General features: G+C 37.6%; 1 protein-coding gene and 2 pseudogenes across 3 annotated transcripts in view; all 3 read left to right on the forward strand.

Moving 5' to 3' along the window:
* The window catches only part of LOC110056911 (tudor domain-containing 6-like), a 101,065-nt gene that overhangs the window by 12,531 nt on the left and 61,966 nt on the right, over positions 1-26,568 (forward strand). For 2 of the 3 annotated variants that reach the window (XM_089288462.1, XM_089288469.1), the window contains exons 2-3: positions 3,807-3,935; positions 22,552-22,692. In XM_089288462.1, the coding sequence (XP_089144588.1) occupies positions 3,850-3,935; positions 22,552-22,692 (227 nt within the window). In that variant the 5' untranslated portion in view covers positions 3,807-3,849. Of the gene's footprint in view, positions 1-3,806; positions 3,936-11,891; positions 13,110-22,551; positions 22,693-26,568 lie in introns of those variants that run through there. The other variant, XM_089288466.1, reaches the window with a different exon arrangement.
* LOC149118021 (uncharacterized) lies at positions 6,186-10,883 on the forward strand (annotated as a pseudogene).
* Positions 24,092-26,456, forward strand: LOC149118022 (uncharacterized; annotated as a pseudogene).

Consider the following 26,568-nt stretch of genomic DNA (forward strand, 5'->3'; position numbering starts at 1 on the left):
AATTTCCTGGTTAGATTCTGGTCATGTGCTAGGCAACAATATTCAAAAAACAGATCAGATTATTTTATTTTGATCGGATCGAAACAATATGTTTTCAGATAGACAACATGCGCTTCTGAGTATGTAATATTAATGACAAATCTTTAACGGCTTTTTAAACTTAAAGTGCCTATGAAGTAAAAAATAATTCCTGCTTATTTGAAAGGCTTTTCAAAGTAAAAAGAATGGCATTTTCCTTTTTGGAATATCTTTTTTAACCATGTGGCCATCGGCTGAGCGCGGTTCATGTTCTACCTGTGGTTTATTATTTTTTAACCGTGCGGCCATGGGCTGAGTGCGGTTCATGGTTTAGCCGTGGTGTTTTTTTTTGTTGGTGACCAGACGCAGACCTCCGCTCGGCCAAATTTCAAGTCACGCAACATGTGATGTTTGTTCGCCAAAAGCTGTTGAAACATTAATACACGGACAATTTTACGGATATTGTTTTCTTTGTTGTGTATAAAATATATTTTCCTTTGGTTTTATTGAAGCATTGGATTCAAAGGGAATAATAAACACGCTAAAAGAAAGTAATATGTCAGCCATACAATGCGCTAACGTTGCAGCTTTCACTTTCCCTAGGTGACAAATAAGATCGTGTTTACTTTGCAAGTTTATTTTGGCAGAAGCGACGGTCATTAATTTATTTGCAGTTTTGCTAGTATTTCTTGTGGTCTTAGGCAAATGAAGTAAATTCTTTGGCTGTTTCATCGCAGCGAGTTCATAGATCGGAAGGAAAGTATTAGATATTTGCAAGCCAAGCAAAGAACATGTCAGAACATGGAAGGATTACGTCATTGGTAGGGAAATAACCACCGTACTAAAGAAGCCGTGAATAATGTAATTCTTGAATTATGTGACTCGTCTGACTACTTTGCTAGCCCTTTACTCATTGAAAAACCAATTAAATTTAATCATGACTTTTACTAGTGTTATTATTGTTGCATTCGTATCGTTCATGCCCATACATATCCTGAAGAAAGTTCCAGATTAAGAACATTACGTCATCGGAGATTTCAAAATGGCTACGAGTACGACTGATGGTGCAATAATACAGTTTGTGTTGATCAAGTGATGTGGTGTCTACAGTAATCAATGAATCATCAAGGATTACTTTGGAATGTGCACTGCGTTGTGACTGTAGTGCTAAGAAAACAGTTAAATTTTAAAAGCGTGGTTATAAGATCTAACAGATCTTGTTGTTTGCGTGATATAGCAAGCATATAAATGTAAGGTAGACAACTTCACCTGGCTTCATTTGTCTGGGCTGAAATTCAGTAAAATATTGAAAACGGGTGGGAGGGATCTGGAAACGAGAGTGTTGCCATGGAAACACAATTTTATTATATCTGTAGGTATGCTACCTTAAAGGAGCTCAGTCATGGTGTTTTGTCTTTTTTTTTTGGCCATGTACAAAATCTCCTTAATATGGAAGGAAACCTGAAAATAGTAGTTTACTAAGAGAAAAACTTCAAAGAGATAATAATAAACCATAGAGGAACAAGCATGGTCAAGGATGGCGAAGACTGACACGGATTGCAATGACAAATTTGAAAAATTTAGGCTAAACTTTTCAAAATGTGCAAACCGTGACAGAGCTCCATTAAGAACTGTTAGTACACCAAGTTTCAATGCTTTCTACAGCAAATTGATTTAGATACATTTATATAATATCAAACTGGGTCGAGTGGATGACATCAACAGTCCCCTAATTTGTATATTTCATCCATTTTTTAACTTGGAAAATATTTACATGATCCATGGTGGGATGATTTCACTCCACTCCTTCACTCCTTCACTGGGTCACTCATATCTGTGAATATGCTGCAGATGTTTTTATGTCAAATCAAAAACATATCATACATCACTTCCACAGTATCTATACCTGTATACCAAAATTGCCTCTTTTGCTGATCAATCATAGCAGCTTCTTTTGCCTTGAGACCGTGATTAAGTAGGTCCATTTAATTTAGAAAGGTCTGTAAAGAAAGAAAGTATCAATGAAGAGAATACAGTGCCATGGTTAAAAGCAAATGCAGACCATTCTTGGCTTTCGTGCATTTTGCAATTTTTAAAGTTGTGGACCAAATTGTTGTTTTTGATTGATGATCGACGGGCTGGGTTAACTTTGCAGTTAAGCATGTTCTGTGACACAGCTTATCTTGCAGCATTTGCTATTAGAACTTCTATAAAGCCATTTTGTTTTTAAATTGCTTTCTTTTCTAGGGTTTTGGGAAGCCTTCTATCAATCAATCCACAGACTTTGTTTAACTTGGTTGTTACGTGAGTTCAGCATCAACACAACTAATTTGACCAAAAGATCGCAGTCGTTCCATTGATCACTCAACAGATTTTAACTTTCTTGGAAAATGGGTTCAACAAGTGAATTAAGATCAACACAACTTTCAGTATTCAAACTGACATCTTCTGTGTTCTATTTCATGTTCCATTTTACTCTATAGACATATCTTCCATGTGCATTTATTATCAAATGATGAGAAGTATCAAGTCACCTTTTTGAATTTGTTACGTAATCAAACTTCACTTCCTTTTTTGCTGTGAGACAAAAGCTGTGCAGATTTACCGAAGTTCTCTTTCCAATGGTTATTTTTTTGATTTTCAACATTGTTTACATTGGAATTTTTTCTTGAAAATAACAAGTTGCGATTCAGAAGGGAGTTCAAAAGACATGCAACCACATGCTTTTTCACTGCACCATGGACTAAACATAATCCTGAAACAATTGACTCTTCACTCATTGATTACTCGAGCACTTTCACTGATGTCTTCATCTGAAATTTTAAAAATTGTTTCCATTCAGTTTCTTCATTTGGGATGATAGTGTTGGGTCTTGCGAAGTGAGTTTCCGTTCAAAAGCTGTTGTTCATATTCATGCAACACACCACAACAAAAAACCACAACAAACAAAATAAAGCAACCGCTGAATGCAAGTTTTCACTAACGTCTTTGGCGTTTGTTTTTTACTACTTCCATTTAAGTTTTTTGCTAGCAAGTTTAAGTTTTTTTCTTGAAGCGGCATGTATAACAAGAGGTGGAAAAACTGGATGTTCCCGCAGGGTAAACTTCACCGTGTTACATGAAATTGAGAAGGAATCCAGCAGAAGTTTGAGTAGCAAGTGGACAAAAACCATGTACTGAGATTATTCACATTGTTGTAAACTTCTGTGTGACTGTTTTAAATATCTTCTCAAAACAAATCATTCCTAACAACACCAAATGGTGAGAACATATTTTAAAGTTCATATGAAACACTTAAAAGTACTGGTGAAATGAAACTGATGATGAAATTTTACCTGTGTTTGCACACTTTCTCTGAACTTTGAAATTTATTTTCTCAAGTTCCCATATCTCAAGTTCCCATGGGAAATTGTTTTTGGTGTCATTTCAGGCAAACTATTTATATCGTAAGCTTTTCGAAAATGTCAAAAGAACAGTAGTATACTTATAATAATGGTGCCAGGTTTTTGTCCACAAAAAACTGGAATTACTTGATTTCCCGTTGGATTTCATCTTAATTTTTTTTCTCACAAGCTAACTGCTTGTAATTTATTCCAAAATATACGCTTCACTGGCTCTCGCGAGACAAGACTCTCGTCTCTCCAGATGAGACTCTTGTCTAGCGAGAAATGAGGTGGGAGGGGGTAACTTACTTTTGAGCAGTACCATAGTTCATGCCCTGCTCCACAAAACCATCTGTTCTGCAAGCTGGCCAAAACAATGACTTCAATTTTTTGTTACAAACTCAGATTCACTCACCCAATCCAAAGGGTCAAGTACAGTGTGAAGTCCATGGAGGTTAAAGAGGCTACACATGTGATCCAAGATGGAATTGGTGACCTGCAGGAGTCTCTGTTAAATTGTACACAATGTGGCAGGTGGTTTGTTTATTTATTTACTTATTTATTTTGCTGTTGGCTTGCTGTTGTTTTTGATAATAATGCTAATAATAGTACTCAAAAGCAATATACATGATATATTCTAATTATAATAAGAACCTCTCCAGCATCCTTTGATATATACTGATATATCTGATCATTTACCAGTAAAATACACAAAGCTGAACTTGGGGTTGCATAATGGAAGTAGAGTGCTACTGGTACCACCTGGAGAAACCTTAAAACTCTTTGTTGTCTAAAACAAAAGACCTGAAAAAAACAAAATTAACCACATCATAATTAGTCTTTATTTAATATATCGACAAAATTCATATTTACAGCTGCATAGTCTACCATGTCTCATTCAAAAGGACACAAAAATACTTTCTAGCAAAGCATTTATCTTTATGAAAACTAAAATAAGGAAAAAAACAGTACAATTTAGCAAAATTTAGTTACAAAATTATTCAGAAACAAAACAATACTGTAGAAACAATTTGCTGTTCAAAGTTGATGTAGAGAGAAAGTATTTTCTCCACTTTATGAGCAAATAATATTAAATCCCGAAAACAACAGAAAAGGACCAAATCTGGAATTAACTACAATTTTTTTTTTAATATGCATTAACAGAAAGACTGATCATGTACTTCCTCAAAAACTATCTTCAAGATTTTTGTAAGAGAACATCCTAAACAAGTGCTCAAAACAAGATTTTCTTTCAATTACTTTACTTGTTATAGTGGCGCCGATACTCAAGGTAGTCAGGAATTTACTTCAAACTTTTCATTTAGACTGTTTGATATGGTTCAGATATCAAATGGTTGTACGTGCATAACCTAAAAACCGTTCATTGTCCTTTTCCGCCAAAATCCAGCCGGTGATCACTTCTTTCTCAGCTGGCAGCCAGCACTTAAAGTGACAACCCCGTAAGGCAAAGCCCCAGCTACTTTGACTGGGTTTTCAAATTAAAGTAAAGTAGCTAGTGGAAATCGTAAAATAGGCAAAGCACTATTCTGTCGTGGTGGTGGCAGCCTTGTAAATAAAGGATTCAATTGATACAATTGAAGGAAAGGTTACAATTATAAATAATAGTACAATAAGCTTACCTTTTATTTCTCCTTCTCGGCTGCTAAGTAGATGCTTGTCTTGATAAAAACCACCAAAATGCAAAGCTGGTGGATGGGCAACTCAGCGACAGGCAGTTTGCAAATCAAAAGTTGTCTGTGCTAATTTCTTTTTTCATATAAGAGAAGTTCCGTGAATTAAAAAGTACTTTTCAGTTTACAATAAAATGAATCTTTCAGAATTTGGGGAAAGGAAAAATGCAAAGTCAATAACAAAAGAATTTCGTTTTATACAAGTTTACTCTGAGAATGTTATTAATTAATCAAACAGAGTTTGATGGTTTTTTTAAGTCTGTTAAATTTAAGACTTATCATGACGTGGCCCTTTTTCGAGTACTAAAGAAGAAAAGAAGCGTTTGGTTATTTCTTTTCATACATACATGCATGCACTCTCGCTCGCACCCTTTGAACTTTTAGGGGTTGATAAGGGATGGGTGGATGACTCGAGTTGAGCATGAATTTTATTTATTTTTGGACCCTGAACTCTCAAGATATATCTTTCCCAGCCCTTTATGATTTTCTTTTCTTGTTATGATAGTATGTATTCTGTTTTGTCCATAAGTCTTAGAAATGAAAATTCGTTTGCCTATTCTCGGTTTTCACCGTCATGTGATCAAAACTAAAAATTGTAACCATTCAATTAATAAATTCAGGAATCTGGCATATGATAGATGATAAACAACCTCGCCAAGAATCAGGTTTCTGCTGTTTTTCATTCGCCCGTTATTCGCAGAAGTGTGTCTCCCAAATTACAGAGCTTTGTATGGAGACGCCATGTTTGTGCCCTTCGGAGGGGCACAAAGATGGTGGCTGTAAAATAACAAAAACAACTGTTGTCGAGTTTTGCTATTGAAATGAAAATTTTTACTCGAGAGCTCCGACACATTGAAATAAATGCTTCTAGTGCCAGCACCGTTTATTTAGCAAAAACTAAAGCGATAACTCATCTTTTGACCTACGCGACAGTCTTCTTGGGCCGCCATTTTCATGTCACGCAACGCATAAGCTTGGAGTGCTCTATTGCAAAAAGAAGAACTCGGTCAAGCTCAAACATGTCAAACGTCACGTTCCTATATAGTCCATGGGCCAGGGCAGGTTCTTGGTGCCACTCGGGGGGGGGGGGGGGGGGGGAAATGTGAGTGATCTCTGATGAAAGGTTGTATGAAGGACTTTTCAAATTTACTTGATAGCAATTGTGAAAGAGTAGCTTTCAGTATTTTTTGCCTACTTTTTTTCAAAATTATTGCCATGACATGGAAACGAGGCTCACATTAAAACAGTTATTTTAAGTGCGTTCTTTATTTATAATATTAATAAATGACTACATTGTACAGTAATCAGCTTTTCTTAACATTTTTGGTTAAAAACTAAAATAATAAGTTGATTTGAAAAAGAAAAACTTAAATGAAACCATGCAGCTCAAACTCGAAAAGCATCATGGGTAACGTCTAAGATGACAGTCTCGCTGCATGGTAAATACTTCAAAGTTCTTGCTAAATTTTTGCAGTTTGGACGCTTATCAAGTAATGTAGAGAAACAGGGAACAATTAGTATTTTTATGCTCACTGAACAAAATACTTACAAACACTCAAGAGTCTCTGTTCGACTCAAGGAAACTTGACTGCTATGTACAGTTTCAATTGTTGTTTTATTCCTAGACCAAACTAAAGACCTGCTTTAAAAACTTGTATTATTCACTGCTCATATGATGAAAGTCTGCTAATTATTCCTATTTTAAAAAAAAGATTCCACTCTTCGAAATATTTATTGAATGCGGCTACAATTAAAAGTCATGGGCCATTGCTTTATTCATCGGCAGAGAATACCAAGGAAGGAGAAATTCCCCAAGTCATATATCACAGGAAATGCCATAGTCGTTTTAACACGAAGTGAGATTAGTTGGAGAGCATTTGTCAAACAACGGCCGCGAAACAGATTTCGAAGTTTAATTTGCAAAGCGAAGGGCCAAGCCAAGAGCCAAGCATGAGCGGAACTTGCTCGAAAATGTACACTTTTTGCGAAAATAAGACTGCATGTACAAGAACACGCGATCCCTTTGACTCAGTAGGTTGACTTGTATTTAGATGCTTTGGAAAGTTGCTATTGCTGCGGGTGATAGCAGGTTTATTGGCCTTGCCTGTTGTGATTTGGTAGCAGCTGAAGCGTGTTACCATGGTCGGTGCTCTTGAGATTGTACCTGACCAGATAAACCGAGCAAGTACACTGACTTGGAAAGCAGTGAACCGGACTCGGATGAAAACCAATTTTTTTTTGATATAGAGTCTCAAGCTTACGACAAATTGTTTGAGTTTATTTGATCAGATTTATTAAATCCTGGGCTTATTTAGATGGTTGATCTGAGAGAGAAGCAGTAATCTCCATGTGATTAATGCGCGCTACTGAAATATCCGAATCAACTAAAAAGACATTTCTGAAGAAAGTTAGAAAACGATTTCCGGGACTTGTTACAATTTGAAGATCTCCCGAACAATAATAAAGTTTTTGTTCTTTCCAAAAATTTTTCAAATGCTCAACTGGCCAGAGAGATGGTAACTTTATGTAAGCAATTTGACAACAGGGCTGACTCCATGTGAAGTCAAGGAAAATAGCAAGTTGGACTGTACATCTGTAATGTAGTTCTTTCAAATAATACTGAAATGGCATGGCCACCGAAATCTTCTAAACTATGTGACAATGCAATCAATCTCCCAGCAGAACTAGATGCCTTTTTATATACTCGTCTAACTAACAACTCAGAAATCCCAACGGAATATCCTCATCGCTACCGGTGCCTTGTTGGCAACTCTTTTGGGCAAGACAATATATATGGGATAACTGGAGGAAAACCTTCCAAGCAAACGCTATTACCATACGCAGTAAAAACTTTGCAAACTGCAATGTTGAACTTATACAGATGTTAAGCTGATGTATGCATGGGATTGCCTACACGCAAATTGAGGGAATAAACACAGCACTTTGCCAACAAAAAATGGCCTTGACGCCTGATAATGATGTTCCTTTGCTGAAAAATATTCAAGTAACGCTCACGTGGGATAATATTGATAGAATAGAAGAGACGCTTTATGGCGCAGGAACATCTCATCGAGTAAATGTTATTGCTGTCTAAGCCAGGCATTTTGGTCCTGGAACGTCCTTCCGCCCCCTGGAGCTGAGCAAGCTAGGACAAGGAAAAGAAACATTGATCCTCCAGCAATCTTGCTTGTACCTCCATATAACGCTGGTGATCGCACGACATGAAGGAGACATGAAACTGATGATGTTGATGCTCGAAGGAAGCTGGATCAATCCCTTTAAGGGAGAAAGGCAAGACCTAGTTGTCTATCTACGGGCAACCTCGCAACTCCTGAGATAGAGAATGATCTGCATGCCTCCGCAGAGGCTTTCAGAGAGAAGGTTTATAAGACATTTTGTCGTGACAGGCAGTTAAACAAGAAGATGAAAGGACAAACAGGGTCAAGCAAGGAAGTAATCATTAAAGCGGATTGTGTACAGTTTGCTCAAATGATCATTACCACGGAGAACAGAACGTTGAAGATGAATGATGTACTGAACCACCCTCTCGGACCTCAGTTGTCCTTGGGCCCTTGACTCGGCTGATGCCAGGATTGCTGAAGAGAACCAGCAAATCATCACTTGCCAAGGAGCCAGCCAGAAGAATATGACAGCAGCAGATATGATTCCTCAGCTGTGTGGGCGAATTTTTGACGGAATGGTAATGGTCCAGCAGATAAGAGGCGATCAGAAAACATTTGCTGAATTGGCTGACAGTATGATGTCCATGGTTTTGCATGAAGGAACAGACAGCCAGCGTATTGACGTGGTCTTCGATGTTTACAGAAATAATTCGATCAAAAACCACAAGAGAGAGAAGAGAGGCTCAGAAAGCGGGCATAAAGTTGGAAACTTCAAGGCAGACTACAGGATACATCAACAGCAAGAGAACAACTAAGGTCGACGAACGAGGAAGCAGGTACCAGAGTGTTTCTCCATGCAGCATATATTCTGTGCCAAACAAGGCAAAGTTGACTCGAACCAGCTACCTCCCTGTGCAGATTGTTTCTGTTGTTTAAGGATGTACTTCTTGAGAGCAAACTACCAATTGCAAACAGCTATTTCGAGAAGTTTACAGAGCTGCCCTCAAGTCTCTTCACCATGCAGTTGGTCAAAGATGGGTCGAGGAGTACTGCAACTTATCCATCAATGGATGAATGGCAAACCCTGCCCTGCAGTTCTTCTTGAGTTTCTCTCCTGTGTTTGTCCAAGATCGTGCAAGATCATGCAAGCTGTCCACGTGCCGACCTGCCTTACAAATGACCTTAAATGCACCGATATGTGCCGCCTTCGTGACTGCAACAATAGAGGCCTTAAGAAATGACGACTGCGACGCCAGAGACGACGTTCAGTAAAAAATAATTTTATATTTTACCTTCGAATTTCGCAGCAGTATAGGTTTGTTCGTTGCATCTATCTGTCCCAGAACTTACTCAAGCTAAATGTGTAATGCCAGTGTTGAATTCCAAATTAAAATATGAAACATTAGCTGCTGCTGTTCGCTTTCTCCAAAATACGCAGAACCTAGTCATTTCACGTTGTTATTTTCAAGAGGACGGCAAAGAAATGTACAAAGATTTATAACGCACTTCCACAGCCATTGTTCTGGTCCTTAAATCTTTTGTTTGGTAACGTTCTTGTTGCTGTTGCCGTCATGGTTTGCTTAAGGTCTCTAATTGTTTTGTTCATTAAACCTTTTGTTTGTTGACGTTCTCGTTGCCGTCGTGGTTTTCTTAAACTCCCTAATAGTGCTGAGGAGGAGGAGATTCTTGATGAACAGAAGGATCAGGAAGGATCAGGACGAGAAGGATCAGGAAAATTAAGGCATTTTAAATAGAAATAATAATAAATAATCCTTTAAGCTAGATTAAGAAGATAGTGTTGAGGAAATTGTGAAACCATTACTCCTCCTCGTAAATTATGCTTTCTTTTTATGGCAATATTTCTCAATTTCTTATAAATTTTTGGGCTTCTTCAACATAAGGGAGCTTTTCAAAAGTCTTTTTAATTACATAATGAGTGCTTTGAATCAAAAGGGAAAATGCTTTCAATTTTTAAACACTTTTGCCACATTCTGCTTTAGAATAATAGTTTTTTAACGGCGAAGATGGTGGATCCAAGATGGCGGATCCAAGATGGCCGACAGGTATTAATTGAGAACTACTGTCTTGATAGCAATTGTATCTCACCAAATCATTAGTTGTGAGATCAACGCATTAAAAAAAAAATACTTAAAAGTTCTTTGGTTAAAATTTAAATATTTTTCAGCGTTGCCATGGAAACAAAATCCTTAAAGCTCATGTAAGTTTTAACTAAGTGGTTTAAAAACTCATCTGGCAGAAATTTCCATCATTGCACATATAGAGTACCCTTTACGTATGGTTATTGAGCATGGAAATACCGGTACTACTTAAGCAGTCATTGCTTGTATCCTGATGATTCTGTAGAAATGAGTGACGTCACTTTGTCACGTGATAAATCCTGTTAAGCTACTCATTTAGCATTGCTATCGTACATAATATGAAACTAGAGTAATTGCAGTTTTCAAAAATATATGGTGGCATTACTCCCCCTGAGTGGTACCGAAATGCTATTTTTTGGGGTCCTGGCCCATGGACTAATAGGGTCTTTAATCTGATGAAACTAAAACCTCGGAAGGAAAAGTAATTTCTAATTTTGGAATATGACTGCGTCACATGACAAGAGGAATTTGCAAATTTAATTTCAAATAAAGAAGTATGGGGCTTCACAATAGTTTGAGCCTTTCATTTCCATGATGATCTAGTTATTTGTTTAGCGTCTGTACCTGTGCACTAATTAATGATGATGCAATAGTTGATATTTCAGGTACTTGTTGACGACCATTAGTATGAGTTAATACAAGTACAGTGTATGTAAGACTTCCAGTATTACAAACTAAGACAAGAGCACTTTCAATTGTTAACCCTTTAAGAGCAAATGTACACAAGGATAAAAAATAGTTCGGTAAGGCTTGGAAAATAGAATTTGCCCTACTGTTGCATATAAGTAGGCCTTAGTAAAAGTAGAAACGCTATGTAGTTTTTTCTTCAAATGTCTTGGTATTTCTGAGTAAAAGGACATTATCGGTTTCACGTCCAGACATCAATCTAACGAGTTCTAACTGGGCTGAAAATTGACCATTTTCATTCGATTCGCATTTCGCAACTATTGAGCACAGAAAAGTTGTAATACAACCAACTTAATGCAGAACTATTCCTTTGTCCAAAAAAGCCCAGTCTCAAGAATATTGGATTGATCTAACTATTTAGCGGTAAAGAAAACCAAAGTGTTCTCCAACGTTGAGTTTGTCAGTCAGCTAAGGTAAACATATATATGTTGGTTTATGCTTAAGTCGAGCTGATATTTTTGTGATATTTCGAATTGAAGTGTTTTAATGACAAAAACAATGGTAGTACTTTTGGTCACACATTCCACTGCTGGCGTGATTTTAATTTTTTTGTGTATGATTTGAATAATTTTTTGACGAGTGCCTAATCATTTTCCCAAACTGAACTTTACATATATTGAAAGACCTATCCTAGTATAGTTAGGATTTAAAATCTTTTGGAATTCCGAGACATGGTACATGGTCAAAATGACAATTCCTTTCACCGACTGACTAACTCAATATTGGAGAACACTCTGGTTTTGTTTACTGCTAAATAATTAGATTAATCCAACATTCTTGAAATCGTCCTTTGTTAGACAAGGAATAGTTCTGCAATAAGCTGGTTGTATTACAACTTTTCTGCGCTCAATAGTTGCGAAATGCGAATTGAATGAAAATGGTCGATTTTCAGTCCAGTTGGGACTCGCTAAATTGCACGAAGTAATTATGCTCCCTCATCATAGGCCTGCAATGCATGCAGAGAGCTAGATAATAAAGCTCTGAGGGAGATATGAAAGGCCGCGTGCAAGAATGTCCCCTAGATTTTTTGGCCATTTTGAAAGTGCTCAAAAATAGCTGAATTTTGGCATGTAGGCTTCGTTTTACCTGAGAAACATTGCTCTGAAGTTTTTTAGGCTGGGGCGCTCTTTGTTCTCACGAAATAACGTATGCAAAAAACTCAGTTTTCCAAGTGGCATCTTTTGGAGATCTTTTGTTGAACAAAAAACAAAAGAAACATTTTGTTGAACAGCAAACAGGCAGATTGTTTATAGTGTATTCCACTGAATTTTAGCTGTCTTAAAGTTAAAGGAAAATAGTATATAGAGCGGAAATCTGGGAACAGATTGTTTACATCGGTTATTGTGACGTGAACACAACACGTGAATCGATCGAGCGTCAAACGAAATACCATCGAACAAAAAAGAGATGTGCCGCATTAGGGCTCTGTCAACTAATATCTTAGGCATTGTGTTAAAGTACCTTGTATGCCTGCCTGGTGGTTGAGAGGCATCATAAAGCCTCGATAAACCCGTAAGTCATCAGCACGTTTTAAAGAATCAAAATGTGTTCTGAAACTTCGAAGGCAGCTGATATACCGTAATCGTGTTATCGGCGTTCGAAGTCAGATCGAGCCAGGTAGCAAAGTCCAAGAGCAGTTCTTGCCCAAGAAAAATACCCTCTCGTGAGTTGTGGCCCATTTGCCAAGCGTTGCTAGTGTCAAAGTTTGGAAAGCAAGAACTGGTTTTAGACTTATAAAATTTGTCTTGTATCGACCGCCATGTTTTCCCGCGCACGAGGTGTAAAGACCCTTCCCGGCATCCATTGCGATCACGTTCTGCTCGCGTTTCTCGAACTGGTAACTAGATTGTTTCAGCTTTTTTCATTTAAACATAATAATGGCCAACAAGTAGCGATCGATTGTAACATAGATCTGTGATCCAGGTTGCGTTGATTTTATTTCATATCGGCATGATTTGTAGTGTTTTGAACTTCTGGGATCAGCGGACATGCAGATGTATGGAGACCCGTACGTTGCGCAGAAGGGTTAATTTGTTAATCTGTTAGGCGGTGAGTGACATAAAGCTACAATCGCGTTTGTTGAAAAATATGTATTTATCTCGTGATTTTTAGCCATTTAAGACGTTGCTGTATTTGGAAAAGTGCTTATTTAATGTTTATTTGTTCAGTGCAGATAATCATTGTCCCAGATAACCAAAGTAAATTCCAGATGTTAACACTATTTTCTGGCCGCCATATTTTACCTATTTAGACATGAAATCAACATTTTTGAGCTTATACGTTGTGTGAAATTAACAATTTGCTGTTTTCTAAGTGAAATCAACATCTTTTCCGTCACGCGTTACGTGAAATCAACATTTTTACCTATTTAGACCTGAAATCAACATTTTTGAGCTTATACGCTGCGTTAAATTAACATTTTTCTGTTTTCTAAGTGAAATCAACATCCTTGCCGTCACGCGTTAACATGAAATCAGCATTTTTACCTATTTAGACCTGAAATTAACAATTTTTAGCTTATATGTTGCGTGAAATTAACATTTTGCTGTTTTCTAAGTGAAATCAGCATCCTTTCCGTCACGCGTTAACGTGAAATCAGCACTTTTACCTATTTAGACCTGAAATCAACATTTTTGAGCTTATATGCTGCGTGAGATTAACATTTTGCTGTTTTCTAAGTGAAATTAACATCCTTGCCATCACGTATTAACGTGAAATCAGCATTTTTACCTATTTAGACCTGAGATCAACATTTTTGAGCTTGTACATTGCGTGAAATTAACATGTTGCTGTTTTCTAAGTGAAATCAACATCCTTGCTGTTACGCATTAATGTGAAATCAGCATTTTTACCTATTTAGACCTGAAATCAACATTTTTGAGCTTATACGTTGCGTGAAATTAACATTTTGCTGTGTTCTAAGTGAAATCAACATCCTTTCTGTCATGCGTTAATGTGAAATCAGCATTTTTACCTAGTTAAACCTGAAATCAACATTTTTGAGCTTATACGCTGCGTGAAGTTAGCATGTTGCTGTTTTCTAAGTGAAATCAACATCCTTGCCGTCACGCATTAACGGGAAATCAGCATTTTTACCTATTTAGACCTGAAATCGACATTTTTAAGCTTGTACGTTGCGTGAAATTAACATGTTGCTGTTTTCTAAGTGAAATCGACATCCTTGCCGTCACGCGTTAACGTGAAATCAGCGTTTTTTTCTATTTAGACCCGAAATCAACTTTTTTGAGTTTATACGTTGCGTGAAATTAACATTTTGCTTTTTTCTAAGTGAAATCAACAACCTTCCCGTCACGGATTAACGTGAAATCAACATTTAAACCTTTTTTGACGTAAAATTGACATTTTTGAGCTTTTACGTTGCGTGAAATTGACATTTTGCTCCTTTCTAAGAGAAATCAACATCCTTGCTGTCGCGCGTTAACATGAGTCAACACTTTAACCACTTTTGACCTGAAATCAACAAATTTGAACTTATATAAGTTGCGTGAAATTGACATTTTGCTGGTTTCTAAGTAAAATCAAAGTCCTTGTGGTCGTGGTGGGCCGATCCTTTGTTATAATAAACCGAGGCGAGACTTCGACTTATACATGTAACAAAGGCTTGGCTTGGCTTGGCTATTATAAGAAAGGATCGGCTCTGTTTATCATAACAAAGGCCCGACTTCATTTATTTGAAAGACTTGGCGGGAAAAGGGTGTCAGGTATTTTAATCAAAACTGAACTTTGTCGAAAACGCTCTAAATTTTGCATGCAGTTTTGTTCAGGTATGTTAAGCAATGTCCCGTAGTTTTCACTCTAAAGTTTGCTTCGTTCTCAAGATATTGCGTATGCAGTAAACCACTCGGTTTTTCCAACCTGTGTGCCTTTTTTGCATATGTTATTTCTCGAGAACGAAGAGCAACTCAGTGAAAAAAACTTCAGAGCAATGTTTCTCAGGTGAAACGAAGCCCACATGCCAAAATTCAGCTAGTTTTGAGCACTTTCAAAAATGGCCAAAAATCCAGCGGACGTTCACATGGCCTTTCAATTGTTTGTATCTATAGTATAGTGTAGATCCACGAAGATCAAAGACGTCAGAGCTCAAGAAAAAGACAAAAATGGTGTCACGTCTGCCACAATTTATTGGTCTTTTTTTAAAACTCTATTTACTATTTACTTTGAATGAATTATGGTATCCTTCTAGTTTAAAGAACGTTCACTTATCATGGAAATGTAATTGGTAAATCACGCATCATGTGCTTGTAAAATAGCAAATCACGCATCATGTTACAATGTCCTGTCCCGCGTCACTTGGCTAATTTGGTCTCAATCATGGGTCACGCAGCTAATTTTTGGGCGATCACGCATCATGCAGAAAACCTTTGTTACCCTTTTGGCAAGTTGGCATGTTGTCTATTTGTTGCAGTATTTAATTTTTCCTTGATTTGGAGGAATAGGAGGTAAGATATAAATGAATTCACATTTCAAACAAAGCAAAATTTTATAATTGAATCCATCTTCAATTCAGTTTGAAGCAGCCTTTCACTCGGTTGAGAAAGTGCACTTAGGAATACAAATCGGAGATGACAATATGAATAACGAAAGCAAAACATGTTGATGAAGAACGAGTTTCCAAATGCTTTGGTGAAAATGCACCAATGCCTTGACTTCTTGTCATCGAGATTTAAGTGCATTTGATGGTTTGCGTATCTCTGAGCGGTACTGTAATGCTTTTCATTTCATCGGTACTTATTGCCAGTACATAAATTAACATTGTGAAACAAAGCAAATTCGGGCCATATTTTTCCAACCAAAATCAGGCCACAATGAACCAAAACTGGGGCTTAAAAATTACAGCCCAAAATGAACCAAAAGTAAACTCACCAAAACTTAAATTCCTGAGCCTCATTCTCAGCTGTAGAGCCAAAAAGGGAATATGAATCCGATGGAGCTAAACAGGGCCTAAAATTGGGCCAAAAATTGAACTAAAATTATGCTGTAAGTATGGCTGACTGGTGACTGCCTGTGTGCTGTGCAGATTGGTAATGTATACAGTCAATGAGTTATCAATCTAAGATATCACTGTAAAAGAACAGTAAAGGTGTTTTTGCCTTATATGCTCATCTCACATACAAAGATGTTAAGTCTTTCTGCAATGGATCGGTCCATGAATTCTTAGGTTGAAAGCTAGCCATATTAGCAAAGTTCATGTCATGTCCATGTTCGTCCATGTGCGTCCATGTGCTTTCTTTCAAGTGTTGTGCAATACTGTGGACTTTCGAGTGTCAAGGAAGCTTATTGAGGACTGTAGTGGATACTGAAGTTGTTTATGTAAAGTTTGAAGTCAGTGTTAATGGCATTTAAAAACCTTGTAGACATGTCTTCATGAAATTTGTAAGACTTTTCGAGGTAGCTTATTGAAGACTGTAGCGGATAAATTGTTTATTTAAAGTTTGAAGTCAGTGTTAATGGCATTTAAAAACCTTGCAGACATGTCTTCACGAAGTGTGTACGACTTTTCGTACGAACAGAAAGCTGTAGTTTGACTGCATGTTGTCTATCCTCTTCTCGACCGAAACCAATGCTGCTTTCTGCTGAATAAATCAAAGAAGTGTTACGTTATCACTTGACCGCCAGAAAGATATACTATGAAACTCTTCTACGAACCCAACTTATTTATTTAGCAATACGTAATATAATCTTAGCTACAAAGGAGCGATTTCTGAACAGTACAATCTACTACTAAACTAAGTTAAGCCTACTGCTAAACTTTAGTCACCACTGACACGAACTCACAACAAATCTCGGTGTCTCCAAAGAAATCTCCTTACGGTCCACTTGACCTTAAACACAGTTCCTCAATAGCTTTTACAACAGCAATAACACTCTATAGCTTTTCCACTCGGTCTCTGCCGAGAACAACAACGGGACTGTAGCTTCTCAACTCGGTTTCTGCCGAGAACTAATGAGACTGTATAGCTTCTTCTCTCGGTCTCTGCCGAGAACTAATGGAACAACCTGCACTACCTAGCTGACTCTTTATATACTTTTATCTAACATTCTAGAACATTCTTGGAGCTTCTATTTATGTAGCATTACATTACAATTACATCATTCGTTAAGTCTCTCTAAAAGCGGTCCACTGCATTTGGGGTCTGCAAAAAGTTTTCCCTCAAACTTTTTCTCAGTGAACTATCTTGGGTCATAAGTAAATGCAAAGACTTTAGTTTTTGCAAATATGTCAAAATAATTTTTTTAGAGCTTAAAACAATCATAGCCGGAAAACGCCTAAATTTGAGCGTTCCAAGGACGGAAAATTTCCTAAATTGATGAGCTCGCTGCTCAAAGACCGTCAAACGTAACAAGAAATTGTTATTATCCCTACATTAAGTGATCCTTCAAGCGTAAGAAATGCACGTTACTTTTGATATATTTTATTTTGGAGGATTCTGAAAATTTATCTTTTACCACCCGTTTTATCACTTTCTGAAAACCTGCGAAAGTAGCTTGTCTTCGCTGGCGTTTATTTCCTAAGTCCAGACCCAGCTGCTCAAAACTCCAACTGAATTCTGCAATAAAAGGGTTAGGAAGCATAGAAATATAAAAATGCCTTGCGCTTTTTATCTTCCTTTCCCACAGCGACTTCGAACTTTCTGTGCTTTGTGCGAATCTCACAGTTCATTATGCAAATTAGGTTGTCACGCAAGTTCACATTCAAAACGCTTTAACATTGTTACATTTCGCCTTAAGTCTAAAATAAAAACGATCACACAAAAATAAAAATTACTAACGGCTTAAGTAGCTGAAAGTGGTGACTTATTTGTTCTCTTGTTCCGTGCCGTGAGGAAATCGCTGGGAAATGATGTGGCGGCTCCAAATTATTATGTAAATTTGGTTGCCTGTAAAACTTGGTCTACATAATCGGGAAACTTTTTCATGTTTTTGAATCTAGCTTTTCTTCTATTGACGATTTAAAAAAGAGATATGTGTAATTCAATATTTGCATGCACTTAGGGTTCTAATTCTTAAACTGGTGTAAAATTCAGCTTTTAATATGTGTGAAAGGCTTCTACAATGAGCACTGAAATCGTCAATTTGTGATCAATGCATTTAATTCAATTAGCTTCTATTCTGTTTATTATCTTCCATTCGGCAACTGAAAGTTGAAGGGCGACATGGTTAAGCTTTGCAGGTTTTCGTGGATTAATATATCTGTATCATTTATGAGCGAAGTTAGATATTTAGTAACTTGAAATAGTTTGCGTGGCAAGAATTAATATCAAAAAATCAATCTTGGCTTTTTTAATTACCGTTGAAGTGACCGCCCAACAACAGGAATAGGCAATTTTATAACTAATTTTGGTGGCCTCGTTTAGTATCAATTTTGTAATTTAATTTTAGGGGCATTTTTGGCAAGAAATTTCAGTGCTAGTTGTTAAATAATGTTATTAAATAAAAAAGTACTGACTTAGTTAGGAGAACAATAATTGTCCACCAAGTCGATGCTCATTTTGAAGTGTTTTCCAAATGCATTGCAATTCCATTATAACCAAAGGGCAAGCAAGGTCTCAGTGTAAGATAATGAGTATTGCTAAAGCGAATACACACTGTATGAACCTGTACACGTTGGTTGACTTTGCAGTGTTTGCAGCAGATAAGGAGGAGATTACGAAGGTCACGATGTTGTCGATTTCAATTACAGCGTTCTGTCAAGATTTGATATCAATTTTCAAGTTTTAACATCGGCTAAATAGTATGTTTCACTTTAGAAACATCAGTAGAAAATGGAAAGAAAGAATCAAAACACTAGAAAAGGTTTGCAAACTGACCGGTCTATAAACAGGACTAGTAGAAGTAATGGACTGTGACTAAATTTGCAAATATTCTGGCCACGTTTTCCTGACTTTTCCACAAAGCGTCTGGAGATCACTGCTAATAATTCAGCAATACTACCTATTGAAACCGTTTCTGAGTTTTAGTTTTTGTCGGATCCCTGTATCTTAAACGTGGCATGATTAATTAAAACAATGTGAGAGCGTTTTAAATGAAAACAATCTGAATTAGCGTGACAACCTAATTTGCATAATGAAGTGTGAGAATCGCACAAAACACAGAAAGTTCGAAGTCGCTGTGGGAAAGGAAGATAAAAAGCGCAAGGTATTTTTATATTTCTATGCTTCCTAACCCTTGTTTGGCAGAATTCAGTAGGATTTTTGAGCAGCCAGGTCTGGACTTGGGAAATAAACGTCAGCGAAGACAAGCTACTCTCGCAGGTTTTCAGAAAGTGATAAAACGGGTGGTAAAAGATAAATTTTCAGGATCCCCCAAAACAAAATATATAAAAAGTAACGTGCATTTCTTACCCTTGAAGGATCACTTAATGTAGGGATAATAACAATTTTTTGTTACGTTTGGTGGTCTTTGAGCAGCGAGCTCGTCAAGTTAGGCAATTTTCCGTCCTTGGAACGCTCAAATTTAGGCGTTTTCCAGCTATGATTGTTTTGAGCTCTAAAAAAATTTATTTTGACGTATTTGCAAAAACTAAAGTCTTTGCATTTACTTATGACCCAAGATAGTTCTTTGAGAAAAGTTTGACGGACAACTTTTTTCCGACCAGAAATGCAGTGGACCGCTTTTAGAGAGACTGCCACTTAAAATGTTCTAAACTGTTCCATAGCGTGACAGTAGAAAGTTCTAGCACAAACATTGCGTGACTTGACATTCCAGAAGTTTCCAGAGACTTAAATATTCACGTCTGCTCTTCATAACAGAAGGAAATGATTTTCACTTTGCTGGCCTAGATTTCTGTGCACAAACTATGTAACGTAAACCCAACGAAAGTGTTTACATAGGAAAAGAGTTCAACTCCCACAGGGTTGCTTTGGTACACCAACATGTTCTCTGTTTCATTGTTTCGGAAGTGAAAATGCCCTGTAGCCGTTACCCCAAAGCCAAGGCAATTCAAAGTTGTGTTCGTAAACAAAATAATTGTCCTAGTTTTGGTTCTAAAAGCACCTCTCATACCAACGGAACAAACATGTTTGGTGTAGATTTACACGGACAGTATAAAATATGCACTGGCGACTGCGGACTGCAGATGCAGACTGTGGACTGCGGACTGCAGACTACGGACTACAGACTGGGTATAAAAATCAGACTTAGGTATAAAACGCGCGCGGACTCGGGTATAAAATTGGGACTGCGGACTAAATGCAGCCTCCTGACTGCGGTCCATGTTTTTTACTGACCGGTCGTAACTAATATTACACAATACATGTATAAACGAGAACAAACCCTCTCGTATGCACATGCTTTGCAATCAATTCATTTGTTTCTGCCCCTGCTGAAGGAAGACCAATTTCATGCCTACCTAAGAGCTCAGGCACAAAATGCTGTCCCTAGAATTTTTGTTTTTTAAACATACCAAGCCTACCAAAACTCGAATGCACTCTTTATTCTACGATTACTACTAGGAAATAAGTCTAACTCCTGTTTTAAATATCCTGATTCTTTAATTTGTTTTTATTGTGTTCAATACTTGAAGAGTATGATTTGACATTGCGATACCAAGCCCAAGTAAACTATTTTGGAGCATTTAGGTAAATAAGAGTTGTTTGAGAGTACATTTTTATGTGGCTGGATCTGACCTTTGTCTGTGTTCATCTCATGGGGCATGTTTGATGGCATTAGTATTAAAGGATGAACTGAGATATTTTTTGTTCCAATGTTGGGCCTTGAATAAACTTGAAGTCGGTGCTTGGGTAAGGTGCTGTTCCATTTCCCCGGACTAGTAGATTTTCATTCTGGGCAAGTTACAGGCTTCCCAAGCTCAAAATACGTGTTGTATGTGACAGCTTGTGTATATAGAGTATTGTATAGGAAAATCACCGATCGTAAAAAAAATTGTGTAAATAATTATCTCATTTGAAATGAAGTTTTCTTCCTCAAATGTGGTGCGTAATTGTTTCTTGTGCTGATTTTAAAGCCATTCTGACGCCGTTTAGTGAAGTTATTCGAAACCGTTGTCTCTCCTTCTAAAAGAATGGAGAGGCAGACCACTCCATCTGACCAGACGTCACTCCACAAATCGGTTTCTCCTCAAAAGCAAAAGTCCCGAATCGCAATAAAACCAGCAGTTCTATAAAACCCAATAAATTTCACTTCACATACGTGTGTTTCGGCGGTCGAAAGACTTGTGAAGAACGAAAAATTTGGCGTAAAGTTAGGTGCCAACAGCCGTTACGCAAAGGTCAAGTAGCTGGTTTCATCCTCAATTCTGATTGGTCCATTTAAACCAAGTCATGCGCTGACACATGGGGGTTCACGAGGGTCGTGTTGTCAGCGCATGACTTGGTTCAAATGGACTAATCAGAGTTGAGGATGAAACCAGCTACTTGACCTTTGCATAACGGCCGTTGGCATGGACCTGCGTACAAGCACATCAGGAAAGCCGAAGGGGCTAACTGTAAGCCAAATTTTTCGTTCTTCACGAGTCTTTTGACCGCTGAAGCACACATATGTGGAGTGAAATTTATTGGGCTTTATGGAACTGTTAGTTTTATTGCGATTCGGGACTTTTCTCCTTTTGAAGAGAGAGCGATTTGTGGAGTGACGTTTGGCCAGCGATCAATTGATTGGTCTGCCTTTCCATTCTTTTAGGAGAGACAACGGTTTCAAATAACTCCACTAAACGGCATCAGAATGGCTTTAAAATCAGCACAAGAGACAGGTACACGACACATTTGAGGTAGGAACTTTATTTCAAATGAGATAGTTATTTACACAAAGTTTTTTTACGATTGGTGATTTTCCCATACAATTCTGTCTATACACAAGTTGTCACATACACCACATATTTTGAGCTTGGGAGGCCTGTGGGCAAGTAATTTCCTGATGGGCAAGGGATCAAGCAAGTCATCTGCCAACTAAATCAGTAAAAGAGCAAACTATGACTTGCCCAGGGCAAGCAAAATTTGAGAGCTACTTGTCCCAAGGGGAAGCTGGAATTTTAAGTTTTTTTTCAAGCCCTGGGTCTGCAAAACTTGCTTTTAAGAGTGTGTCCATGAGAAAACCAGACAGGAGGTGATACAGCTCAAATCACTGATTTCACTCAAACTTGGCACAAAAGTTGGGTTTGGTGAGAAAATGATTGTGGAAAAGGTAGGTCAAAATATTTTATTCCCTTCAAGTAAGGGGAAGCCCCTGCAAAAATGGCCATTTGACACTAATTCATGCATATTTAATTAGCCATCTTTGTTTAGTATTTCTACAACAAGAAAAGCCACGTGAAATTGAAATCCACTGGGTCATGTTTGTACAACTATCAGTGTAAAAGCACAGATATTCATGTCAACGGGCAAGTTTGAGCAAAATCGTTGATTTGAGCTGTATCACCTTCTGCCTGGTTCTGCCTGGTTTTCTTGTGGACACACTCTTAATTGTCTGAACATGATATAGCTATATTGTTTAAAACTTGTTGATTTCAATATAGGTCTGTGTGCAATGGAGAAAAAAGGCAGGGACAGTTAGAAGATCTTGATTCTTGGAATCCAATGTCAGATGATTTTGAATCTGAAGCATTCAATAGCTACAAGGAACCAAGCATCACTGATTTTATTAATGCATTTCCAGGGTATGTATCAAATCTTCTCAAATGAGTTGTAAAATCAACAAATGATTGTTGTACAGGTAACATGTAATTAAAATAACAACTTTTCCATAATCCTTTGCGTGGTAAAAAATTGACATTTTAACAACAACATTTAAACAAGAGGGGAGTGGTTTTCAAGCTGGTTTTGAAATAAATTGAACATTAAATTGAAATAAATGCAAATACAGAACTTAAGGTTACTGTAGACCTTCAGGGGGTTATTTTGTTTAAAATAATTTTTTGTTCCAAATTCAAGACTTCTACTTTATCAGAACTTCACAAAAAAATTATTTTAAAAATTTAAAACGCGAACAAGTTATCCACCGTAACGTAGATTTTTAAAACGAGTCAATGAGCTGCAAACTGTGATAAGCCAATTAAAATGTGTCAACCCTTGAGTTGAGCAGGAACAATTTTCGCAGCAACTGATCTCATCCACGGAGTCGTATTTTGCTTCTTTTATCCCTTACGTCTTGCAATTTTTTGCACGGAAATCTACACTTTTGGTGATTGTTTTCGTCTCTTAAGTGATAGTCTTGGCGCTCCCACGTTTGAACGGAAGCACAAATTGCAAGGACCCGCAAGCGAATGTTTCGTCAATGCCCTGCTCTGGCTTCCTCTGGCACAGATGTTGATTGCTGCGGAATTGCCAATGAAGTTAATCGCTGATATCTGACAAAGCATCTCCAAATGTTCCTTCCCTCTGCTTCGAAGAGTGTTTTTCCATATTCTAGTAAAACAAACAGGCCGATGAAATACGCATTTAGAATTTTTTAGAAATGTGTAAATATCCTCACTTGCCTCGGTAGGCCTGTTCAAGGCTATTATGCTATCATTCCTCTTTTTTCCCTTTTCTTTTTTTACCATTTATCTACTGATTCAGTTTATAAGCTACTGAGTGTTTCATGGCAGACCTCGCTACTCCTGATGTAAGATATAAAGATATCCTGTAGATGTAAACATTGCTACATTCCCGGGAAGCGCTACTGTAGCCCGATGGGGAGTTCAAAGCTGCATTTCATTGATTGGTGGCATGGCCATGTTGACAACCGCTTCAGTGAGGTGCGAAAACTGTGAATTTCTTTCTAGGCCAAAAACTCAAGATTTATTTTTGCATGAATTACCTCTATTCAATTTAATTAATAGGGTATGTAGATTTATCGGATTTTAACGAAACTTGGCGAAAATCTTCGTCAGATATTAGGCACCTTAAGCAACAGACGTTTTCGTTGACAACGGCGACGTGACGACCGATAAGATACTGGGGCTAGAACGGCTTCAGATTGCGGTCGCGACAGCAAGTTACCATCCTTAAGCAAAACGCGCGAAAATGTGATGCTGCGCCCGGCGAGCTTTCGGAGAGTTGGCGGCAAATTCATAATCCATGACAAAGCTGTCGATTACTTTGCATTTCACCAAGGTTATGTCTAGCTTAAAGGAAATGCGAGATTTACTTTTAGTTTCCTGTGTCAAAGGCATCCTGAACGCAAATGAATTTGCCATTGTTTACGACCTAAATATGTCAAAAAATCCACTATTTCCGCACGACAACTACGAAGAATTCTGACTGGACAATTTCAGCGAAGAAGAATGCATAGCGGAATTTCGTGTTGAGAAAAATGATTTGCCCGTTTTGGCAGATTCCCTTGGAATTCCACCTGTTTTCTGCTGCTCGCAGAGGTTCGTGTTTGAAGGAATGGAAGGCTTGTGTATGCTGCTTAAACAACTTGCATATCCGTGTCGTTACAATGACATGATTCCACGATTTGGCAGACCTGTCCCAGAAGTGAGGATGACGACCAATGTTGTTCTAGACTGGATTTACAACGAACATGGCCACCACCTTACTGATGTTAACCAGCCCTTCCTCTCCCGTGCCTTTCTGCAAACATATGCAGATACAATCCATCAAAAGGGCGCGGCGTTGAATAACTGCAGGGGTTTCGTTGATGGCACTGTCAGGGCTCGAAATTAACTTTTTCGTTTGGGAGCCAGCTGGCGACTAACGGAAAAATTTTGGTCGCCAAATTATTTTATATATAACTTACACAAGAACACGATTTTATACGTTACTTTGCATGTAAGAAAAGTGACAAATGAAGAGTGAAAACAATTAGAAACAACACGAGTAACACTTAGTTATCAAGCTGCCGTTGTTCTCAGGTGACATGTCTCTAGTCCTGAGGTGTATATAACAGTACATTATAAGGTATCATACATGAAGTACCTTTCCAGTTTCGGAAGAAGCCGCTGAACAATATGGCGCGCCGTGAACACGGTATCGACGTGTCGAAATACATTAAATTTTTTCGATTATCTTGCAATATTCAGACATTATTTTACTGAGGACGGAAAGGTGAGTTGTATACTAGCTGCCATATCCGATTGATTTCCTACTATAAAGATTTAAAAACAAAAGTTGTGTTGTGGTTTTTTTAATTATCGGACAAAACACGAGTCGCCAGCTGGCGACCAGTTCTGAAAATTTAGTCGCCAGTGCTCAATTTTTGGTTGCATTGGCAACCAGTGAGTCGCAATTTCGAGCCCTGCACTGTCCGTCCAATTTGCTGCCCACTCCAAAATCAACGAATCGTCTATAATGGCCACAAAAGGGTGCATGCCTTGAAGTTCCAATCTATTGTACCTCCTAATGGTCTTATTGCCAACTTGTATGGCCCAGTAGGTGAGTAGAAATATAATTGAAGGGGTGACTGCAAAACCATGCTAAGTGACGATTTCCTGTCCTGTATTTTTCCCGCTGGTTTTTGCTTCGTTTATAAAGACATCGCCAGGAAAACTGAGTGGTTTTTTTACATACGCAATATCTCGAAAACGAAATGAAGCTTAGCGAAAAAACTACGGGACATTGCTAAACATACCTAAAGAAAACTGCATGCGAAATTTGGACGTACAAGGGAGGGTGGGGGATAGATGTCATCCCCCCAATAAGGTATTTTCAAAATTTTGAGACGATTTACTCTAAGGGGCTGAAAGTTTCATTAGCTGTTCATTCATCCTTCGCGGATATTTTGATATGTCAATTGTGTGTCCATCATTTTTTATGTTTTCATAGCAACCACTAGTTTCATGTAGGTTTGGCCAAAAATCAACTTTTTTTGACATAATTCTGTATTTTTTCCAGTTTTCTTTTTCCAATTTGTACATTTCATAAGCATTCTGGCTTGATTTTGTATCACTTTCCATTATTTCTTGACTTTTTAAGAAAAAAGTAAAATCCAAGATGGCGGATCCAAGATGACGGGTCAAATGACATCATTTGGCATCACATGACGTCACAACCAACAAATATGGTATCATTTTGTAGAACAAGCTCAGGGCTATCTAATCAATGTAAATTTATTTCGCTGTCCCTAAACAGAGTGCAAACCCAAGAGGGTTCCATCCATTTCCCCCGTCTACCATGGTGGGGGTGCTAGTTAGCTTGTACAAAACACCTCAATTCTATTTGTACAATTTAAATATGGGAATAAAAGGCCATGATATTTAAATTCTAAAACATTGACTAGTTAGATGAGAGTTTTTCTGGGCAAATCTCACTTTTTAGATTACCTTTGAAACCCTGCTCAATCATCACGGGCAGTTCACATGCTTGATGTTGCAATTGATTATTGTCAACTCTTACTTTACACTCGGCATACAAACTCATCAATCCTGAGAAGTATTCTTTGCTGACATTATTGTTTGCCCTCATATATTAACTCTTGAGCTCACCCAATGAATATTCATTTCATGCAAATTGAATTAAAAAACATCTGATTTTTTTTTTACTTTGCTGCATCAGGCAGGCAAGTACAGTAAATCTTAATTGGTATAAGGATAAACATTGTGCATTTAATT

The sequence above is a fragment of the Orbicella faveolata genome, unplaced genomic scaffold, assembly GCF_042242905.1.
Source record: "Orbicella faveolata isolate gen_17 unplaced genomic scaffold, um_ofav_v1 contig_1, whole genome shotgun sequence".
Lineage (NCBI taxonomy): Eukaryota > Metazoa > Cnidaria > Anthozoa > Scleractinia > Merulinidae > Orbicella > Orbicella faveolata.